This window comes from Achroia grisella, unplaced genomic scaffold, assembly GCF_030625045.1.
Source record: "Achroia grisella isolate CSIRO2021 unplaced genomic scaffold, CSIRO_AGI_Agris_v1 utg215, whole genome shotgun sequence".
In the NCBI taxonomy this organism is placed as follows: Eukaryota; Metazoa; Arthropoda; class Insecta; order Lepidoptera; family Pyralidae; genus Achroia; species Achroia grisella.
The window spans coordinates 1,812,189-1,831,397 of record NW_026712713.1 but is presented as its reverse complement, the minus strand read 5'-3'; the positions used below and the strand labels follow the sequence as shown (position 1 = coordinate 1,831,397).

Below are 19,209 nucleotides of genomic sequence, written 5' to 3'. Positions count from 1 at the left end.
ACCACTGGACGGATCGGGCTGAAATTTGCCATGCAGGTACATGTTTACATGTAAAGGATAAAATAGGGGATGAAAGTTTGTATGAAACTTTGTCAATTTTAAACCGATCGGGCTTAAACTTTGCTTGCATAAATCTACTATGACGTAGGCTAAGAAAGGATTTTGATAAATTCCACCCCTAAGGGGATAATTTAACGCGAGCGAAGCCGCGGGCAAAAGTTATCTGTGGTATTACCTACACATATTACGTATGTATACTGGATCATAAATAAAACAAATAAAAGAGGTATGGAACGAGTTTTAATTAATACAAGAATTTAAAATTTGATGTGTTTATACGTACCTCTACAATACCATCAAATATTCGTTCTTAATTGACAAGATATTAATATTTCCTTTTGCAGTTGTATTTTATTATTCTTCTAAACTATTTCCTATGGCTTCATTAAGGCCAAAACTGTATATTTTGGGTTCCTATGTGAATTTTATAATTATAAATTTAACCTATGTACGTACTGGGCTGAGGCTAACAATCTATTTAACAGCTGCAATTAGTGTTGCAATCGTATAACTTAGCTCGCATCTGCAACTGTCAAATTGTTCTTAGAAAATATTTAACCAATCAATTTCAATTGAGAATTATTAATAACAACATCGTTACATGATTGGGGCACTGTTATTTGATTTGTGTCAGCATCACCTGTATGATCTTAGGTACGTTGTGTGGAATATATAAAAAGTTTTCAGCAATCGATACTAGTACATTGAAAAATATAATAAGACAATCTCTTAAAACTTCTATTATTATGTAACCTGTAGATATGCTACAATCTCTCTATAGAGTGCAAAGATAATAAATTATGAAATGTACTCGTAATTTAACAAATCTATTAATTAAATTAACATATCAAAGAAGTGACTTCAGGTCCCAATTACTAAAAGTGGTTACAAATAATGTCTGCATAACATCGTCAACTCATAATTCTTCATATTAGAAAATATGCTTTTACCAATTTAATAAATTGAAGGTTTTAAATTCAATTGTAACCTTTAACTGAAAAGATAGATTTAAACTATTAGGCAGCGTTTTGTTCTTTTTGTACTTATTTTTTCAATAAGCATTAAAAAGAACTAAAATTTTGTTTTAATGGTTTTTTTTTACATAATCGAAAACTTTGAATAGTATTGTAATTACATCACTATTCGTTAGAGTTTCTCTTAAAATTATATAAAAGAGTATTTAGTAATTAAATACATAAGTGATAATTTTTATTCTAAACAAACGGATATTAATTACGTACAATTTATCACAATATGTCGATATATGTATATAAACTATGACCTATCGTTCAATAAGTTTAAGCCTCATTGGTCCGTTTGGCGTGTACATGGGATGAATGTGGTATTCCAACGGTTCATGGTGATATTCCATTTTGAAGGCTTGTACAATCTGAAAAAGAATAATATACAATTTTATTATTATCTATACCTTCTACACTTCTATAATTTTACACAATACACGGCAAATATTGCTATATAAAATATAAAGAAAATTAGTGAGTAGAAAATTAGGGCCAGCGTTGACACCGAGGGGAATAAAAAATACATTTCAAACCCTACAGAAAAACAATTGAAATTGGTCAAGCCGTTTCGGAGTTAGATAACCAACACATATAAGAAGCTAATTATACCATTAGATAAAATATATATATATATAAACGGATAATGTTAAATTCTTTTTCTCTCGTCAAAATCTCGTGGGTCTAGATGTAATCAGTAGGATTTTTTAGCCAAGTTTCTTGTTAAATCTCAATAAACTACATTCAGAATTGATGGTAGCCTTGATTTTAATGGCTGTGGTCAATTGTCATGATCAATCATATCTTCATGATAGTTATTCCAGTTGCTGTCGACGTCCTGGCTAATGTACAATACTATACATCTAGCCGCGTATATTTGAGTCCAACGTGGCAGAGGGCGAGCCTACCTCTGCGTCTCTTAAATTAATTTTGGTTTACTAATTTTTCTTTCACATGAGAGTAAGTGAGAAATATAAATTGTCACACCAAGTTTCTTTAAGTACCATCGGTCTTGTCCTCTGGGAATAGATATATGCATATAAGCATATACAATACGTACTACCAGGGGGGAAAAGGGTTATTAATATGGACTGATGATCTTATTGCTATCAATGTACCATATCAGGTTGCCCGCCACGCGGTTGCCCCTGGAGACCATCATGATAAATTCTTGGTGAACTTATCACGATGGGTTCACTGACCTGACCTCTTGCTCATCTTATCATCCTCCACTGGTGCCCGCCAGCGTAAACCGTTAGCACAGGCAGGTGCACTAGTCCATACATAAAAAAAATACAAATATTAAAAAAAGTAATGTTGAAGTAAATAAATATTAGTATCAATTAACTACCTTACAAATGACAGTGTGTATTTCTAATTCGGCAAATCTTCTACCAAGACACATTCGTTTTCCAAAACCGAATGGCAGAGATGCGAAAGGATGATGGTTCTGTCCATCTGTTCTCCGTATCCACCGTTCAGGGCAGAATTCTGATGCGTTAGTGAAATACTCTTCCGTATTACCCATGACATAATGTTGAAATATCACTTGCGTCTGAAATATTAAAAATGTTATATAGTGCCATTTAGCGGTAATCACTTTATTACCTATAAGCTTACGTTTATAATTTTTTAATGTAATCATTAAATCATCGAAATATTTTGTTCACCATGCCATTGACTGTTATTAGAAATTTAAAAACACTATAATAAATATTTTCACTTCCAAATCGCATAGCCGCTTCAACAACATTGCGCCGTTTAATTAATAATTACCAACAGATGGCATTAGTTGTATAGAGTTTTTAACAAAATGAACATCAAAACAATTCCTAAGTAGTGGACAAAATTATTGATTACAAAATTATATTGTAAACGTATTTTTATTAAGATATCATATAAAAATAAATGCTATTAGTACATTAAGTATGGTTTTAGTTTAAAAAGAAGCAAACACAATATCCAGGGCCGGCGGAAACGGGCATGCAACGCATGCGGAACATGCGGGCGCCTTGTCGAAGGAGGCGCATCACGAGATTCGGATATATAAAATAATTTTATTACAATATAGAATCTATAGAATACCTAATAAATTATAATAAATAATCTTATTTAACTACAAATACGGAGACATTAACCGCGCTAGGATAAAAATTGCATGCGGACGCTGAGGACCGGCCAGCGCCGGCCCTGACAATACCTACTACCTTTTTAAAATATTACTATATCAATCTTTTTCAGTCTATGTTTAGTCATATTTACTTTAAGCAAATCAACGAGTTAGCCTTACATAAGATTTCACAACTTTTTACGATAGCAGTGTACCTGTTAGGTTTCAATGAAAGATGTCTAAAACACTTTATATATATATATATATATTTTACTTACACCCTTTGGTATATTATAACCACAAATAACGGTGTCCTTTGTTAACTGCCTGCCATTACCAATTACAACTGGATACATCCTGCAACATCAGTTTCAGATGATTTATTAAAAATATCTCATAAACAATATTAACAATTGATCGTTTTATCCCTACCAAAGGTATATTAAAGTTAAGTATCTAATAAAACGTATTAAAAAACGTTTATTTAAGATACTTAATTAAATAAAGCAAAAACATTCCAAATTCAAATATCGTAATAATATATGTAGAAAATAAATTGGCGAAAGAACCTCAAGAACGGTTCCTTCATCAAGATTTCAGCCATAAATGGCCAAATGACACTTCTATAAGTGAATTAAGTTGATACCAAACACTACATACGACTACGAGATTTTCGCACTTATATCTTACAGAGAGATGGCTGAAGTATCTAACTATCCATACAACTTCTATACTAATTACTTATATTTATCAGCTTTTATGGAAAGAACACATCCAATCCAAATTTCATACGACTTTATAATTTAAAAATATTTAATTAGGTACATAAAAAATTACATACCTTAAAACTTCTTTGATACACGCCCTTAAATAAGGCATCTGATTAACGTCTCCAGTTTTCATAGGTCTACCCTGCAGGACCCCACTAATTTCCTCATAAAGCTTCTCTTGGACATGTGGCCTCAAAGACAGTTGGTATAACGTCGAGGCGACTGCATTTGATGTCTGTAGTATTCAAAATCACACATTTAACAATTTGCTAATCATTTTTGATCAGGCATTCGTTTTGTGAATGCATCTATTTTTTTAACACGAAATACACAACGAAAATAGATTTTAATCTAGCTTTTTTTACATAAGTATATGTACTAGATATCTTTTATATAACAAACATACAATTCGCCTGACGCTGAACAATCATTTCACCAACAACAAAGGCATTAGCATAGTAAATCTCTAAGTATAACTTATTAAGAACGCCTTCAGCGCGTCAGTATGGGGAGAAGTATTAAAGAACACAATATATAGTATATCTTCGTTTTTATAATAGAAATAGTTTAATTATGTTTCAAATTGTCTGAAAGTATAATCGCCTTGGGAGTCTAGTGGTTTAACTCACCGCATTTACTTCCGATGGCCGCGGGTTCAATGCAAAGTAAACAAGTTTTTCATAAGTAGGTACCTACGATTGCTTTTATTAGTCTGTGTATTTTATAGGTACATAGAAAAGTATAATAGTGGAATATTAAATATGTACTTTTACTTAAAATTTACTTAAGTATTTCTATTAGTTGTCTCCATGCCCTAATTAACTTGGGACTAGATGGCGAGATGTGATGTACATACACAACACCTTTGTCCATGCTTATGTATATATTAATAACGTTACAAAAATGAATAAATATATAACATGAACCGTACTGAATACCTACCGTATCGATCCCCACAAGGAACATGTCTAGAGCTGTCACGGCAGCTACCCTCGCACCGGCTGCGTCGACCAGGTCCTGTAGTAACGACTTGCTGCCATCTGTATTACGAGGCTGCTTCAGCGCCCTCTCCACGTGGTTTAGAGTAACACTGCACATATTATATTACAGTTCACTTTTTACACGTTACATCAACTTCGATCATCTAACAAATGTATACACACAATAAAATTATTAAATTAAAATATTATAAGCCCTAGATATTTCGACGCTGTTAGTAGTTAGTTAGTTTCGTCAAAAAGATAGTTTCGCCGAGATAGATTGAATAAAAGCTGGTCTGAGTAAACAACTGTCTGACAGGTGAGATATTCAGTAAAATTAAATTTCTTTGTACTACATATGTATATAGAGCTGTTGGATATCACAAAAGGTTAGAAGGCAGGTTACCTACTTGAATGTATAATACCGAAATTATTTAATTCTCAAAAGATATCCATTAAACAAGAGATAGCAAATGTTTGGATACTCAATTCAAAATGCGCAATATATTCGGCAACGATATAATAACAATGTATTAAATCATCCATATTACTCAAACAGGATATAACAGAAAGGATATCGTAATCTAGAATCTAACGATTGTAAAGGAAACTATACTTTCCACAACGAAGGATGAAGGTCGAATACTGAATTAAATCCATCTTACTAACAATTAAAAATATATTGATAGTAGCTGTGCCCGCAGTCTCACTAGCACTAATACTTACAAACTTTCGTGTTTATAATATTAATAAGATTTTGTACATTTTATTAAAATTATTAATGTTTAAGAATTAACGCTATTAACGTATCTACTATCGTATGTAACTATGTATCTATCTATTGTAGATATGTATGGCCCACTTGATGGGAAACAATAACCGTCGCCTATATACATGATCAGCCTTACGGACATCACGTTATCATATTCATTAATTCCGAGATACATTCATTCATACGTAACCATTCCAAAGGACTAAAATTCCATGCCTCTTGTCTCCTTTAATCTATACCCCTTAATCGAAACACATCTAACAAAGTACCTAACATAAGCTAAATAGTGGCTAATAGAAGTAACACTAAGACAACGCAGACGACTTCTTATGAAGTTGGGTAAATTAGTATGATTGTTATACCACAGCAATTTACATTTCACACACTCCTGTCACACATTAGATCATCAAATACATGCCTTCACTGAACCGAAAACCGGTTCGAAACCTGTTCACATAACAACAAAATATGTTTCGTGTTACATAACTAGTTTATATTCACCAATATCAAGGCCTCTATTTATCACAATTTATGAATAATGAAAGTTTTTCTTTCTGTTGAGATTTTGTTTCTTTCATAGAATAAGTATTTTAAATACCGAAATGTGCCGAAATGGATTTTGTAAAAAGTCGTCTGATGAGTACCTCTAATTCACTTAATTCAGCCGCGAAGCAGATCCTTTAATTCCTTTGTAAGATGTACTGCTATTGAAATTTGAGATTTACACAGGAAAAAAAAGCATTTAAATTCGAGGATGTAATATGGAGGTATAACATCAAAGTACTCCGAAATGGCAACGCATAAGTATATCACGGATGCCATATATACGTATATTGATTTACTTCATACTGTTCATGTATATAACAACCGTTACGACTTGCCATATGTTGACCATTCCAGGTACATAAATGAAAATTTATCATTTAGTATTAACACTTGAGTATCACTTTTAGTAATTGATGTAAATAACATAACAGGATAGGGACGCTAGTTTCATCCGATTAACTCTCATCAATATTGTATTTGGCATCTGTAATTATTTTAATTGGATAGGTACATCATATTCTAACATTTTGATTCTTACCTGAGGATAGTATCAAGAGCGGCAACGTATCTCTTAAACATTGCGGTGGGGTAAATCCTCCACCAAGGCGTTCTTAGTTCTAATTCACCCACACAGAGGAAGAATGAGTTCACAGCATCAATCAAACGTTGACTCTCTGAACCTTCGCAGGCGTCGAAACAGCCCAGACGTGTATCCAATGCGATGAGACTTAGAGCTGGCAATAAAGATATTAAAGTCACTACAGGCGTTTTTACCAGAGGTAAACTTCCATGGTCATGAAGTATATGAAGTATAGGTACAATAAAATGTAATTACAAAAACAATGTATTTATTTAATTGTATCAGTAGTCTAGTACTCATAACACAAGCTCTGCTTAGGTTGGCACTGTTTGAATAGTCTGGGGTCGTTAGTATTATAAAATAATTGATATTAGAGAAGATATAAAAAACACTTACATTCCAAAGACCATTTATGAACTTCATTCAAAAAGTCATCAGGGGTCTCCTGATTCTCATTTCTAATTTTACGTAACCTGCAAAAGATAATCATGGTTGACAAAATTTAATTTTATTGTTATTTTACATAAAATACTAACTTTAAAAGATTGCAATTACAAATTAAAATAGATTTACTGTTTAGAGCTCGCAATTGATCTGTCCACTGTTTGTCTTTTATTGAGTTGAGTGTCGTAGCTCAGTTTTTTACTAGTATTGTGGTTTTCTTGAGTTTGAATCTGTCCGATGGTAATAAATTTTTAGATGTTAATTTACGTATCTTTCTAAGTCTCCAGTGATAGTAACATCGGTAACAAACAGAACTGAATGCTGAAAGATGTTCTAGGCTCGTCTCATGCTGGGTTGAAATCAAATATAGCCAACAAATTGAAAGCATGTCAAGTATCGGGTTCAGCATCGACAATTGATAGTGCTGAGCATCCTATCTGGGACAATAATTGTGATACCTTTAAAGTTATTAATTGTACTTATTTCATTAAAATATATATGTATATTGATACTTTTAACTTACCTATTGACAAATGAATCAGCTACTTCGGCCACAGGTTCCGTATACTGTGCCGCTGCGCCTGCACTCAATGCAACCCTCGATACTTTGGTTCTAAATGCAGACCATGCATCTCCATGACTGTAAATTTTATTTAATATAATTATTACTATATAAATTATATATCAGTACTTCACTTCGGAATTATATTATTAATAATACATAGCGTTATTATTCTGCACAATAAGGTTATAATGTGGTTAGTATGAAAGTAAATGTTTAAAGCAGTCATGCGACGATAAGTAAAAATATATAGCAATTTAAAAAAAATAACTAAACTAATATAATCTATTTTTTAGAATACATAACACACTGATAGTAACCTGTGACACCTTATTAGGTAATATCATTACTTTTTTTAACGATCATGTTCATATTTGTTTTTTAAAATTTTACATAACATAACGGGTATTTTGTTTCGACTTCATCCTTGATCCGCAGTACGACGAATGCACCCGAAAGAAGATTTCCGAATGAAGTAAAAAAATCACGAAAGACGAAAACATAGCATTTCTTTACATTCTTGTACATAGTTATAAAAATCATAATATTTGATATATACTCATACATAGAATTTGAAAAGGAACAGAATATAGGTTTATTATATAAAAATGTTAGGTAATTAATGAATAAATAAGAAAACAAATAATAAGTAAGTGAATAACTTACACTGCAATAACACCGGCGCAATTATCTTCAGCACCAAAAAAGTCCCGTCGCAATTTATGCTTGTAGTAATTTAACGATGGCATTGAAGGCCTGTAAAGGGACATGAGGAATTTATAATATCGTCAGAGATCATCATCTTAAATAGTTTCTGATACCACTGTGATGTATTACTAGGCAGGTATAATTACAGGTACAAGAAATTTTAAAATTTTACTTCTTTAACAAGATGGTTTCATGAGATAAATTAATAAGTGTATATACACTTATCCTTGCCCCATTTATCTAAAAACATCAAAAAAAAATGTATATAAAACATCCAAAATATATGTTATCATAAATATCTACTTACTATAACAGACAAAACAAAATAGGTGTAAATTATGCTCATACTCAAGGCAAAAGCTCATTAGACAGATTTAACACATTGCGCAGTTTTCTACCAGTCATCATTAGTACAGTGCCATATTTGAGACTTATATGTGTAATTATGCCCGATTACTTATCAACTAGTAATTAAAAATTTTCTTTTTTTTATATAAAATACGGTTGTACCTACCTGTATATAGTTTATATATTTATTCCCATAGTAACATTATAAAGAATTATACATAATATGTTGAAAGCTAACAAACACGCTTGCTTGCTAGATACAAGAACCACAACTCGGTACACCCGTACAAAAGTGAAATTAGAAAAGTTCTATAATTGACTCGACCACAGATCCGAATTTACAAGTGTACCAGAAGTTTTTTATTAGCATCATGTTAATTAAACACATGAATGAAGACTAATCTTGTAGCAGTCATTTTTAAGGGGTTTGGGGTATCTTTCTGTTGTCTTCTCGTCCTACTCCTTCATTAATAAACACACAATCACAATTATCAATTGTAACAGATTAAAATATAAATATTTGCTTTAATGTATTTGACGGCCTCGGTGGTCTAGCGGTTTAGCACTTACTTCCGATGGTCGCGGGTTCAATTCCTTGCAAGTTTCAAATCTTTGTATTAGTATGAGTATGATTGTTTGTATCTGTCTGGTTTTCTATGTATAATATGTATGTATTTACAAAATAATCTTTGTATTCAAATCAGTTGTCTAGTAGTCATAGACATAGAAGCTCTAGGTAGCTTAACTTGGGTCTAGATGGCGCTGTGTGAATTGTCCTGGGATATTATTATTATTTGTTTAATTTATGGACATTTTTTAATGGCTGGTAATGGAATAGAGTATGCGCCTAACGGTAGTAGGTGGGGTTGCGTAACATGAAGTCAAGTGAGTTAGGCCATCCCGGCAAAGTCACCATATGACTTCCAGGGAAGTACGTAAAGGACAACAATTGACTGGAATGAGACCGCTACTCCCCATTACCAACAACCCTTATCCCCTCCAGAGGAACACATTAAACAATTAAAACTTTTGCCTTATCAAATCGCGGCTGAAGTAGTTAATATCATCGTCCAATGAGAAATTAAACACAACAGAAAAACAAATGAAATTAATAAAAAAAAATCTAACTACCCACTCTCCCTACGACACCTATATGAACAATATAAAAAAGCAATACAGTACATTTTGATCTTCAAATGACAATTGTTAGCAACGACGTGATATTATATAATAAGGCCTTGATAGTAAGTGGTAAATTAATAACCATAATCCATACACATGAACAAGACAATGGATGGCATAAAATATTATAAATATGACCATAAATGCGACCTTTAAATATGAGATATTGTCTTTTTATTTAAACAAGCTATTAATATTGATGTATTTCTTCTTCATACCACGCCCACTATGGCCTTATGACGAAAACCGGCTGACACTATAAACGTAATGACAATAAAAAAGCATGGATGAATTCAATGAAAATATTAATGTTTATTAAAATATGTGTATTTGTTTTCTTTTCACATTTACATTGTAGAATGCAACTTTCAGTTGTACTAGTGGCCTGCCCCGACTTTGCGCGGGAGCTCATAACTTTATGACTTGTGTTTATATATGAAAAGATGCAATAGTTGCAGAGTTTAGTTTCCTCATATTAAATCCGCTCTCTTCCTATCTTTGTGATATTAATATACCTATTATATAATTTAAAGCAAAGTATATGCCGAAATTTCTCTAACCATCTTTGCTATCTTTAAATATTAGATTAATATTATATATAATAAAATACAACTAACTTATAACGAGAGTGGAAGAGAAGGTTGAATGCTGTACTTGATTGCTCGTACATTTGTATTAACCTGATATTTATGATATAAATACACTTAGAAAAGAAATTACTCTGTCTACAGATAAATAATAAATAAATAAACCTGGACAATAAACACAGCGCCATCTAATCCCACGGTAAGCCGAGCTTGTGTTATGGGTACAAGACAACTGATATATATATAAATACATTGTTTTTGTAATTAAATTTATTGTATACTTCATGACCATGGAAGTTTACCTCTGGTAAAAACACCTGTAGTAACTTTAATATCTTTATTGCCAGCTCTAAGTCTACGTTAAGCAGAGCTTGTGTTATGGGTACAAGACAACTGATATAAATAGTTAACACTTTTTTTTGTAAATACATGCATAATATAAATAGAAAACACCGAGACCGATACAAACAATCATACTCATGAATATAAATGTTTATATCGTGCGAGGAATCGAACCCGCGACTATCAGAATTGAAGCGGTGTGCTAAACCGCTAGACAACCGAGGGCGGTATATATATTATACAATACTTCTTAAGATTCATTATTATATAAATACCTGTGTGGTGTCGTGTCCTCTCCTCTGAAGACTCTCTCAACCTCCCAAGCATCGAAAACAAACAGCATATCAGGTCTTCCCAACAGCCCGCCGATCTTCACGCAATTCCCATATTGTTCTCGCAGAGATAAACATACTTTGTCTACATGTTCCACTGAATATCCACCTGAAATATTTTCTCTGTTTTATTATTCCGCTAGCTGTACCCGCGATTTCACCTGTGTGAAATTTATAACCTATGTGTTATTCTGATGTATATTACTGTAAATGTTCATGAAAATCTGTTCAGTTTCTGCGTGAAAGAGTAACAAACATCCGTCCATCTATATATCCATCCATACTCACGCGTCTGTTGAGTTTATAAAATTAGTAAGACTAGCTAAATTCTCGAGGGCAAGACTTCGGTGCTACCAGCTTAATGTGGTAATCTCAGATATTATCTATCTCTGTACCAATTTTTCTTCAAATTCATTCAGTAGTTTTTACGTGATAAAGTATTAAACATGGGTAGATCACAATGAATGGAAATGGATGGATTTGTAATAATAGAATTTAAGTAAATGTTATATTTAGCGAAGTATAACAGGAAAATTAATGTTCTTATACACCCTTGGGAAGTAGCGCACGTAGTATAAAAAATCGTCAGAAACACATTGTTTTTTTCATAAATATGCCTTTTTTATAAAGTCATTCCTTTCCCTCACAGGTAGCACTTTGAAAAAGGACGAACACGATAGATCTATGCAAGTCGTAGTGTGACATGTCTTGGCACCTAACAATAACCCAAAACCCCTATAAAAAAAGTCATTCCTTCAAATCTATATTTTTCCATCTCCAAAACGAGGAATCGAAACATAATGAAGCTTGATACGATCATCATTAACTGGTTATTTTTACAGTATTTAATTACCATTTAACGGAGTAATTAATATTACGCAATCACCGGGAAGTTGGTATGAAACACTAGACATTTCCTAAGTGAGAGTTAGCTATAGCAACATAGTTGTCACTATTGTGACCATGTTCACTGCATTTTTACCATATCATTTACCATATCATTATCACTTGCACACACTAGATCAAGTGACAATATCAAATTAGTAGTTGTATATTCTTCTCACCTATCTTTAAATTCTTTTTATCATACAATAAGTAGTTATGTTCATATTTTAATAATGATTCTACGAAGGTATAAATATTTGTGTAATAAATTTTTTGTCAGCAATAACCCATTCCTAATGTAAGAGTCATCATGGTGGAAAGTGGTAAAACTTTTCAGATGTTATTGAAACTTTACAATAATATACGTATACAATAACACATATTCCATGGGGGTAAAACCGCGGACACAGCTAGTATTTGACAATTTTAATAGTGAGACAAACCCTCGCAAACATTTATTAATCGTATTTATATGAAATTATGCGTATAAATAAAGTTTAGTTTTATTTAAATTTAATATTATATTCCATATGTCTTTTCCCATTACTGCCATTCAACCGCATTGTGTTTTTGCCCAATGGTTAGCTGGTAGAGAATGCCTTATGGCATTAAACTCGCCAATTGTACGTATATTTTAGATAGTGCAATAAAGGATAAATAAATAAAAATGATTTTATTTCGTCCCTGTGCATAAAATAAACACTGTCACCCTATTCACGTGCTGCCAATCGTTTCAACATTGTATAAAAAAGGAAGTGCATTGCATGCACTGCACGATACGAACTCAGTGCACGTTCTGAACTAGGCCATTTAACCACGTGTTTGCATGATACTAATATTTGACGGCATCTGTAGTTTCAGCGCACCGCCTTTCTATCGGTGGTCTACAAATTGTGTTTGTATCGTGCGAGGAAGCGAACCTGCGCTTCCTCGCATGACACAAACATTTGTATTTATCGCTATGACTGTTTTTATTTGTCTGGTTTTTTTTTATATCTGGTATGTATATATTTACAAAAAATATCTATATTATTAAAATCGAGTACTACAAGTAGAAGCTGTGCTATGTTTAAGACAAGATGAAGCTATATAAATTGACCTGTATGATTAATAATACTAACTATGTATTTAATTTAAATATTATTTATTTATGATGTCAATACACAAAATTGAAAAACACTACCATAGAAAAAAAAATTACTCGCTATTTTCTGTGATTATTGATTATGAAGGAGAAAATTTGTTTCTTTGTTTCTAAGGCTTTCACGCTTAACTTTAATTATGTGATTTTTTGACTAGTTAAATACACAGATTATCTTATCCCGCTCAATCACTGTCTCGAGATTGAAGTCGTGTGAAAGAACTTGTATATAAATTTGTCCTATAATTCTATAGTTCCTGTGTAGGTTATATATGTCTTAAGATTTTCAAAAACATCTTTAGGAGACCTTCAGTGTAGACCTTATTAAGAAATGTTATCTATTATACAATACCGTCTAATCGGCCTTAGATTTGGCATTTTGCAAATTGTATAATAAAATCTACATAGATATCCGGGTTCGTGATTTTTCAAAAATTAACCAATTACAATGTAGAAATGAAAATTTTAATTGACTGTTTTATATTAATTTATTTATTCTGATGTAATAAAATTATTTATTTAAATCAGAATTTATTTTATATTTTAGATATATTATACAAGCATGCAAATAATTACTAATAAGTAAGTAATCGAATATATTTTAATGTAATCCAAGATTTCAATAGTTTAAGAATATGTTTCTCATAAAAAAGTTAATTATTCATTTGTAAATGAAAATATTATAAAATGTATATAAAAATCATTATACAAGTAAATATTGTCAATATAGAAATAGAATCATTAGAATTTATTTATTTATTTATTTATTTATTTGAGCTACCAACAAGACATACACTATGAGGTTACAATTATTATAACTTGCGAAGAGTTCAGGTATATAGTGTTGACTTAATTACTGGTTGCCACGGCACGCGATATTGGTTACAGAAGTTTATATATATATATATGTATACAATTATTATTATTTTTTTTATTTTTTTAGAATCAATTTAACGTTGCCAGAATCACATAATAATTACACACACATAAAATACATTCCAATTGATAACCCGCTCTGTATATTTTTGCAATATTTTCAAAACTGACTGACTTGAACTAAGATCCGATCTTGGAATACATGGACTGTGATCAAGTGTTGCACCCACTGACCACAAGCCTTAAAGCCCATTCGTAATACCTAATGTACACATACGTAATTCATTAATTCAATAGCTACTTCAGTAATAAGTATCTTTTAAATAAACAGTCAAACTTCTCGAATGTAAGGACAGATATAGTGTAAAAAGGTTTTATAAATCTTAATAAAAAATGTTACATGACCAAGGTTCATCATCATTATCTACTCAAAACAGAAGGTGCAGTAATTTCAAAATGAAACCTTGTTCTACTTAGAAATACAAAAGTTTTGTAATAACAAAAAAATTACATCAGAACGTCATTGTACTACAAATTGCAGTATGAAATTATTTAAAGCTATTTTGTGTTTTGTATTGTAGAATACATTATTATGTCAGATTAATAAGCGTGAAGAAATAACCTAAACAGCACTAATACTTTATTATATTCATATTTTCAATTTTACGAACTCTTTTTTGTCTTCAAACAGCTAGCTTTGTAAGATGTTTTAGTTGTAGGATTAGATTAGATTAGGCAGTGAAATTACAGCATAAGAGGCATGAGATCTTAATCTTCCGGAATAGCAACGCATGAATGATATCACTAACATCATATGATAACGTGATATCCGTTCGTGTATATATGCAACTGTTACCACTTAAAATCAGATGGGCCAGTCGCCAGTTTGATTGCCATTCCAATTACATCAATAAAGCGCCAAACAGGTTCCGAAATGACAATTAATAGAATTCAAAATTGTGAATATGACGACAACGGTTTTAGACATCAAATTTAAAAGGCAATATTATTATTAAAGTAATATTAACAACAAAAATAAAAAAGTAGATACACAAATCATGTTGGTCAGTCAACAAAATACAATATACAGATAAAATACAATACAGGTACAAAAACAATTTTGCTTTTCTGCTTCTTTCGAATCAATGGTAAAACCTAAATATGTTTCGACCAGAACTTGGCAACAACAATAGCATAATCGGTGGCCTTGTTCAGGTCTTGCTTAGTGCAACGCTGGACAGAAAGGGATAAAGCACAAATCTCCCACGAGAATGGATTTGTTTTGTGAGAATCCCCCAATGTTAATTGAAATCACATGCATGGTAGGGTTAGCGATTTGGGTTACTATTGTGGTGAAAATATTGGCCAACTTAAACACTATGTTACCGTGTCTAGCTATGTCCATGTGCACCACGAGGAGGCTCTTATCATGCACCCAATGATTTTGCTGTAATATTAATATAATAGATGCCATCCTTATTTCGTCAACGTATTTGGTCACTAATGACAAAGTTATACATAGTGTCAGAGTGACATACGAGTATATTTACTAATATTATTCTGAAGTTATTGTTTACAATATTACACTTGTAACTTGAACATAGATCTTATCAAATCTTAGACTTTTAGATGTTTAAATTCATCTAAATAAAATCAAAAAATCTTTTTTCAGCTATGATGTCGGCGTATACCACAGTTTAAGTATAACTTAACGTGTGACAGATAGACATAATAAGAAATGACGCAATTTTGCCGCACCGTTGAATTACACTTACGTAATCCGTATGATGGTAGCCATGAAACTTACCATTGTATGTATTGTTTAATTTTACCACAGTTTTACCTAAATAGGTCACGTTTGATTTCATATTATCTGAATTTTATGTTTCTTCTTTCAGAACAACCATAACAAGCTATCAGTCGCCATAAAGCAGCGTTATTTTTAAAATATATAAAATATGTTTATTTGGTATGGGCCAGATTTGAGCTTATGATCTCTCTTTATAAAGTCGTTCAAAGTAGTGAACCACTAGTTCAAGACGATCTCCTATATACTTAAGTATTATGGACTAACTGGTACCTGCAACTTTGTATGCGCAGGATTAGTATATCTTCGTAGTAGTAGTAGCTTATTTCTCCAAGGTCTATCTATCTTTATACCAAAATTATTAGAATTGGCTGTACTGTTCAGTCGTGAATGCGTAACAGACGCACGTCAAAATAGCTCGAGCAGATGGCAGAATTTTGTGCAATGCTTACTTGACCTATCTTCATGTTTTGAACAATTCACACAATATCTTTATAAATTATATAGCCTATGTATTATTGTTATGTATAAGGTTTATTATAAAGTTTCATTCAAATGTATGGACTAGATTTTCCGTGAAAGAATAACAAACATCCATACATCAAACTGTCGTGTTTATAGTATTAGTAAGAATTAATTAATTAGCCACTTACCAATATAGGGTATAAAACGCCAGGTATTCCCCAGTAACGGCAGTGGCTTTGGCCCCGGAACCTCCTCCCATGACTTCACAGAAGGCGCCACATTCTCGAATACGGCCGTGTCCAGAGCGGCATGCGTGGACCGTGCACGGTGGCCATGAATCGGACAAGATCCCAATGGCAATTTGTTTGAACCTGATAATTTATTTAAAATTATTTTCCTTCAATACCTACAGAATAGAATGGAATAAAAATAATCACTATTAAAATTTTAATATAGACACTTTTAAAGAGTATATTGTATTTATTATAACGAGTTATGTTTAAAAACCGGGAAAATAAAGGAAAGAATATAGTGATACTGCGACACATTTAATATTATAAATTGTTTATATTGTCGTAGTTGTTATCACTCGTAAAAGCAATACAAATTGTTGACTACGCTTATGATGTCCCATAAGATCATAACCAGTATCATCTTGATGATACAGATAAAGTATATTGTGATAGGTATATCATAAAGCTTTATAATATTTAAAAAAATCTATGGTCTCAAATAATTAATTCAATTAGTAACGGCACTATATATTAGAAAAGCATAATGTAATATTTTTATGGTATAAATAAAGACCCGATAAACATAACAGTTATTAATTGTTTAACCAGTTTTTGTATATTGAATATTTTTTCTATTTTATTATTTCATTGAATTAGTGCTAATCGGTGGTTTGTATTCACACACTTAAACTTAAATTGTAAGTAAGAATAAATTATTTAAAAGAGCAACACACAAGTTTCTTGCTTGTTCTTCTTGTGATGAGACAGCATTCCGAACGAGCGGTAGATTAAAAAAAAGATGTTATGACTATTCAAAAGTGCTTCAATGTAAGTTTATTTGAATAAATGATTTTCTATTCTATTCTAGTTATGAACACAATAATAATATTTAGTGAAGGTACATATAATAAAATTTGTATCCACAAATTGATTATATTGACTGAATGCACGAAATTTAGAGGCACGCAAAATGTTTGTCTGGTACCAATCTATCAGGTTCCTAGTTTAGATACCTACCAATATCGATGCCTGGTTCAGCAGCCTGACGACACTGAACTGTTGTTGACAAATGGCGGGCAGGTAGATACTGTAGCGGCCATTTTACTACACTGATCCCGCCCCGCATAATTTTATTACTATCCGATGTTTCTGCGAAAAAAGATAGAACGTAACTCGATGTGTCACAATTTTATATAAAAATCCACAATGTTTGTTGTCGAACTCATTCGAAACGAATTTATATAGCAAAAAGTCGGCTAATATCCTTAAAATACCCTTCAAAATTGTTTTTATGAATATTATAGGTACTCACGTTTTATTAAGATATTTTAATAATCACTACAATTACAAATTAGAGGTAAACTTAGCTCTGTGCTTAACAAAGATTTGCAGATTCTGACAAATTGAACAGGAAACACCTATGTGGCTGTAGTCATACCACTCATGCATAAATCAAATCTAATTATCTCCTTTGGAAAGTACACATCCTAAGGAGATAAATAACTTCGCTCGTAAAAGTATCCTTCTATACTTGTTCGTAACGAGCCTGACCAATGGATCTCCGTAGGTCGTGGTTACAGGTCTAAACTACCTTACTAGAGCCCTAACCCCCTCAATAGAAAAATACAAACTAGACATATATAATAATAAAATATTAAACAATCAAGAACATCCGTATATTCGTATTTGTATTTGTATTATAGTTGCCACCTAAGTGAGAAATACAATGTTAGCTGCTAATTTATCAACATTGACAAAAGAACTATAAAAATGTTTACGTCATTCTTTTCCTTGAAATACATTTGTATGGTATCAGAATTAAATTAATTAGATTCAGTATTTTTTTTATTGTAAGTTGCACTGATGTTAGCCACTAGCATTAGCACAGATAAGATAATATTACTATTGAGATAATATTATATAACTAACTATTAGAGATAGGCCTTCCTTTGCCCATATTGTCTATAAATAGAATTATTACTTTAAGCAACAAAAAATATAGAATAAAAATAAATCAAATGTTATGCAAATTTTTTAAGTACTTGTTATGTTTTCATAAAAATATTTGAGACGTAGTGGGTAGACCTGACGGTAGATGCGAAATAATTTCTTACAATCACGAGCGCATGGTAAAGAATCGTCACACTGAAGGTATTTTTTCGGTGGGTAATAAAGAACATGCACCTGCATAACGGTAAATGATGGTGGCGAACCATTGGAGGATGAATGTGAAGTCAGTACAATTAGCCCATCATGGCGAAATTACTAAGAATTTTCTACGATGGTTTTCAAGAGGAACCGCGTGAAGATTGACCTAACAATAAGCTTCTAGCTTCCATTACTTACTAATTCCTTCCCACCCTTGCTATACAATATATTAGATGTATCAAGCTATTATATAGCGTGGTTACGCATGCCGTTGCAAGGCATCACCACGCCACCGAACGGTCTACCCAGTTG

The 19,209-nt window shown here is 32.0% G+C and overlaps 1 protein-coding gene across 1 annotated transcript; it reads right to left on the bottom strand.

Moving 5' to 3' along the window:
• Positions 1-1,298: 1,298 nt before the first annotated feature.
• Positions 1,299-17,875, bottom strand: LOC131842243 (probable cytochrome P450 49a1). The gene is made up of 12 exons (XM_059190785.1): positions 17,767-17,875; positions 16,705-16,887; positions 11,286-11,451; positions 8,510-8,599; positions 7,805-7,921; positions 7,234-7,310; positions 6,796-6,991; positions 4,902-5,049; positions 4,031-4,194; positions 3,468-3,546; positions 2,431-2,634; positions 1,299-1,450 (listed from the first exon to the last, which is right to left on the bottom strand). Exons 1-12 carry the CDS (start codon positions 17,873-17,875, stop codon positions 1,343-1,345), a joined length of 1,641 nt encoding a protein of 546 aa, XP_059046768.1. The 3' UTR covers positions 1,299-1,342.
• Positions 17,876-19,209: the final 1,334 nt, after the last annotated feature.

What these genes read in the sequence shown, in the direction of transcription:
- LOC131842243 (XM_059190785.1), bottom strand. Translation starts at nt 17,875, where the DNA reads ATGCGGGGCGGGATCAGTGTAGTAAAATGGCCGCTACAGTATCTACCT. An exon ending in GCTGATTCATTTGTCAATAG is followed by an intron (nt 7,311 to 7,804) that starts GTAAGTTAAAAG and finishes TATCTTTTGCAG; the next exon opens with GTTACGTAAAATTAGAAATG. An exon ending in TCATAAATGGTCTTTGGAAT is followed by an intron (nt 6,992 to 7,233) that starts GTAAGTGTTTTT and finishes CTTTATTGCCAG; the next exon opens with CTCTAAGTCTCATCGCATTG.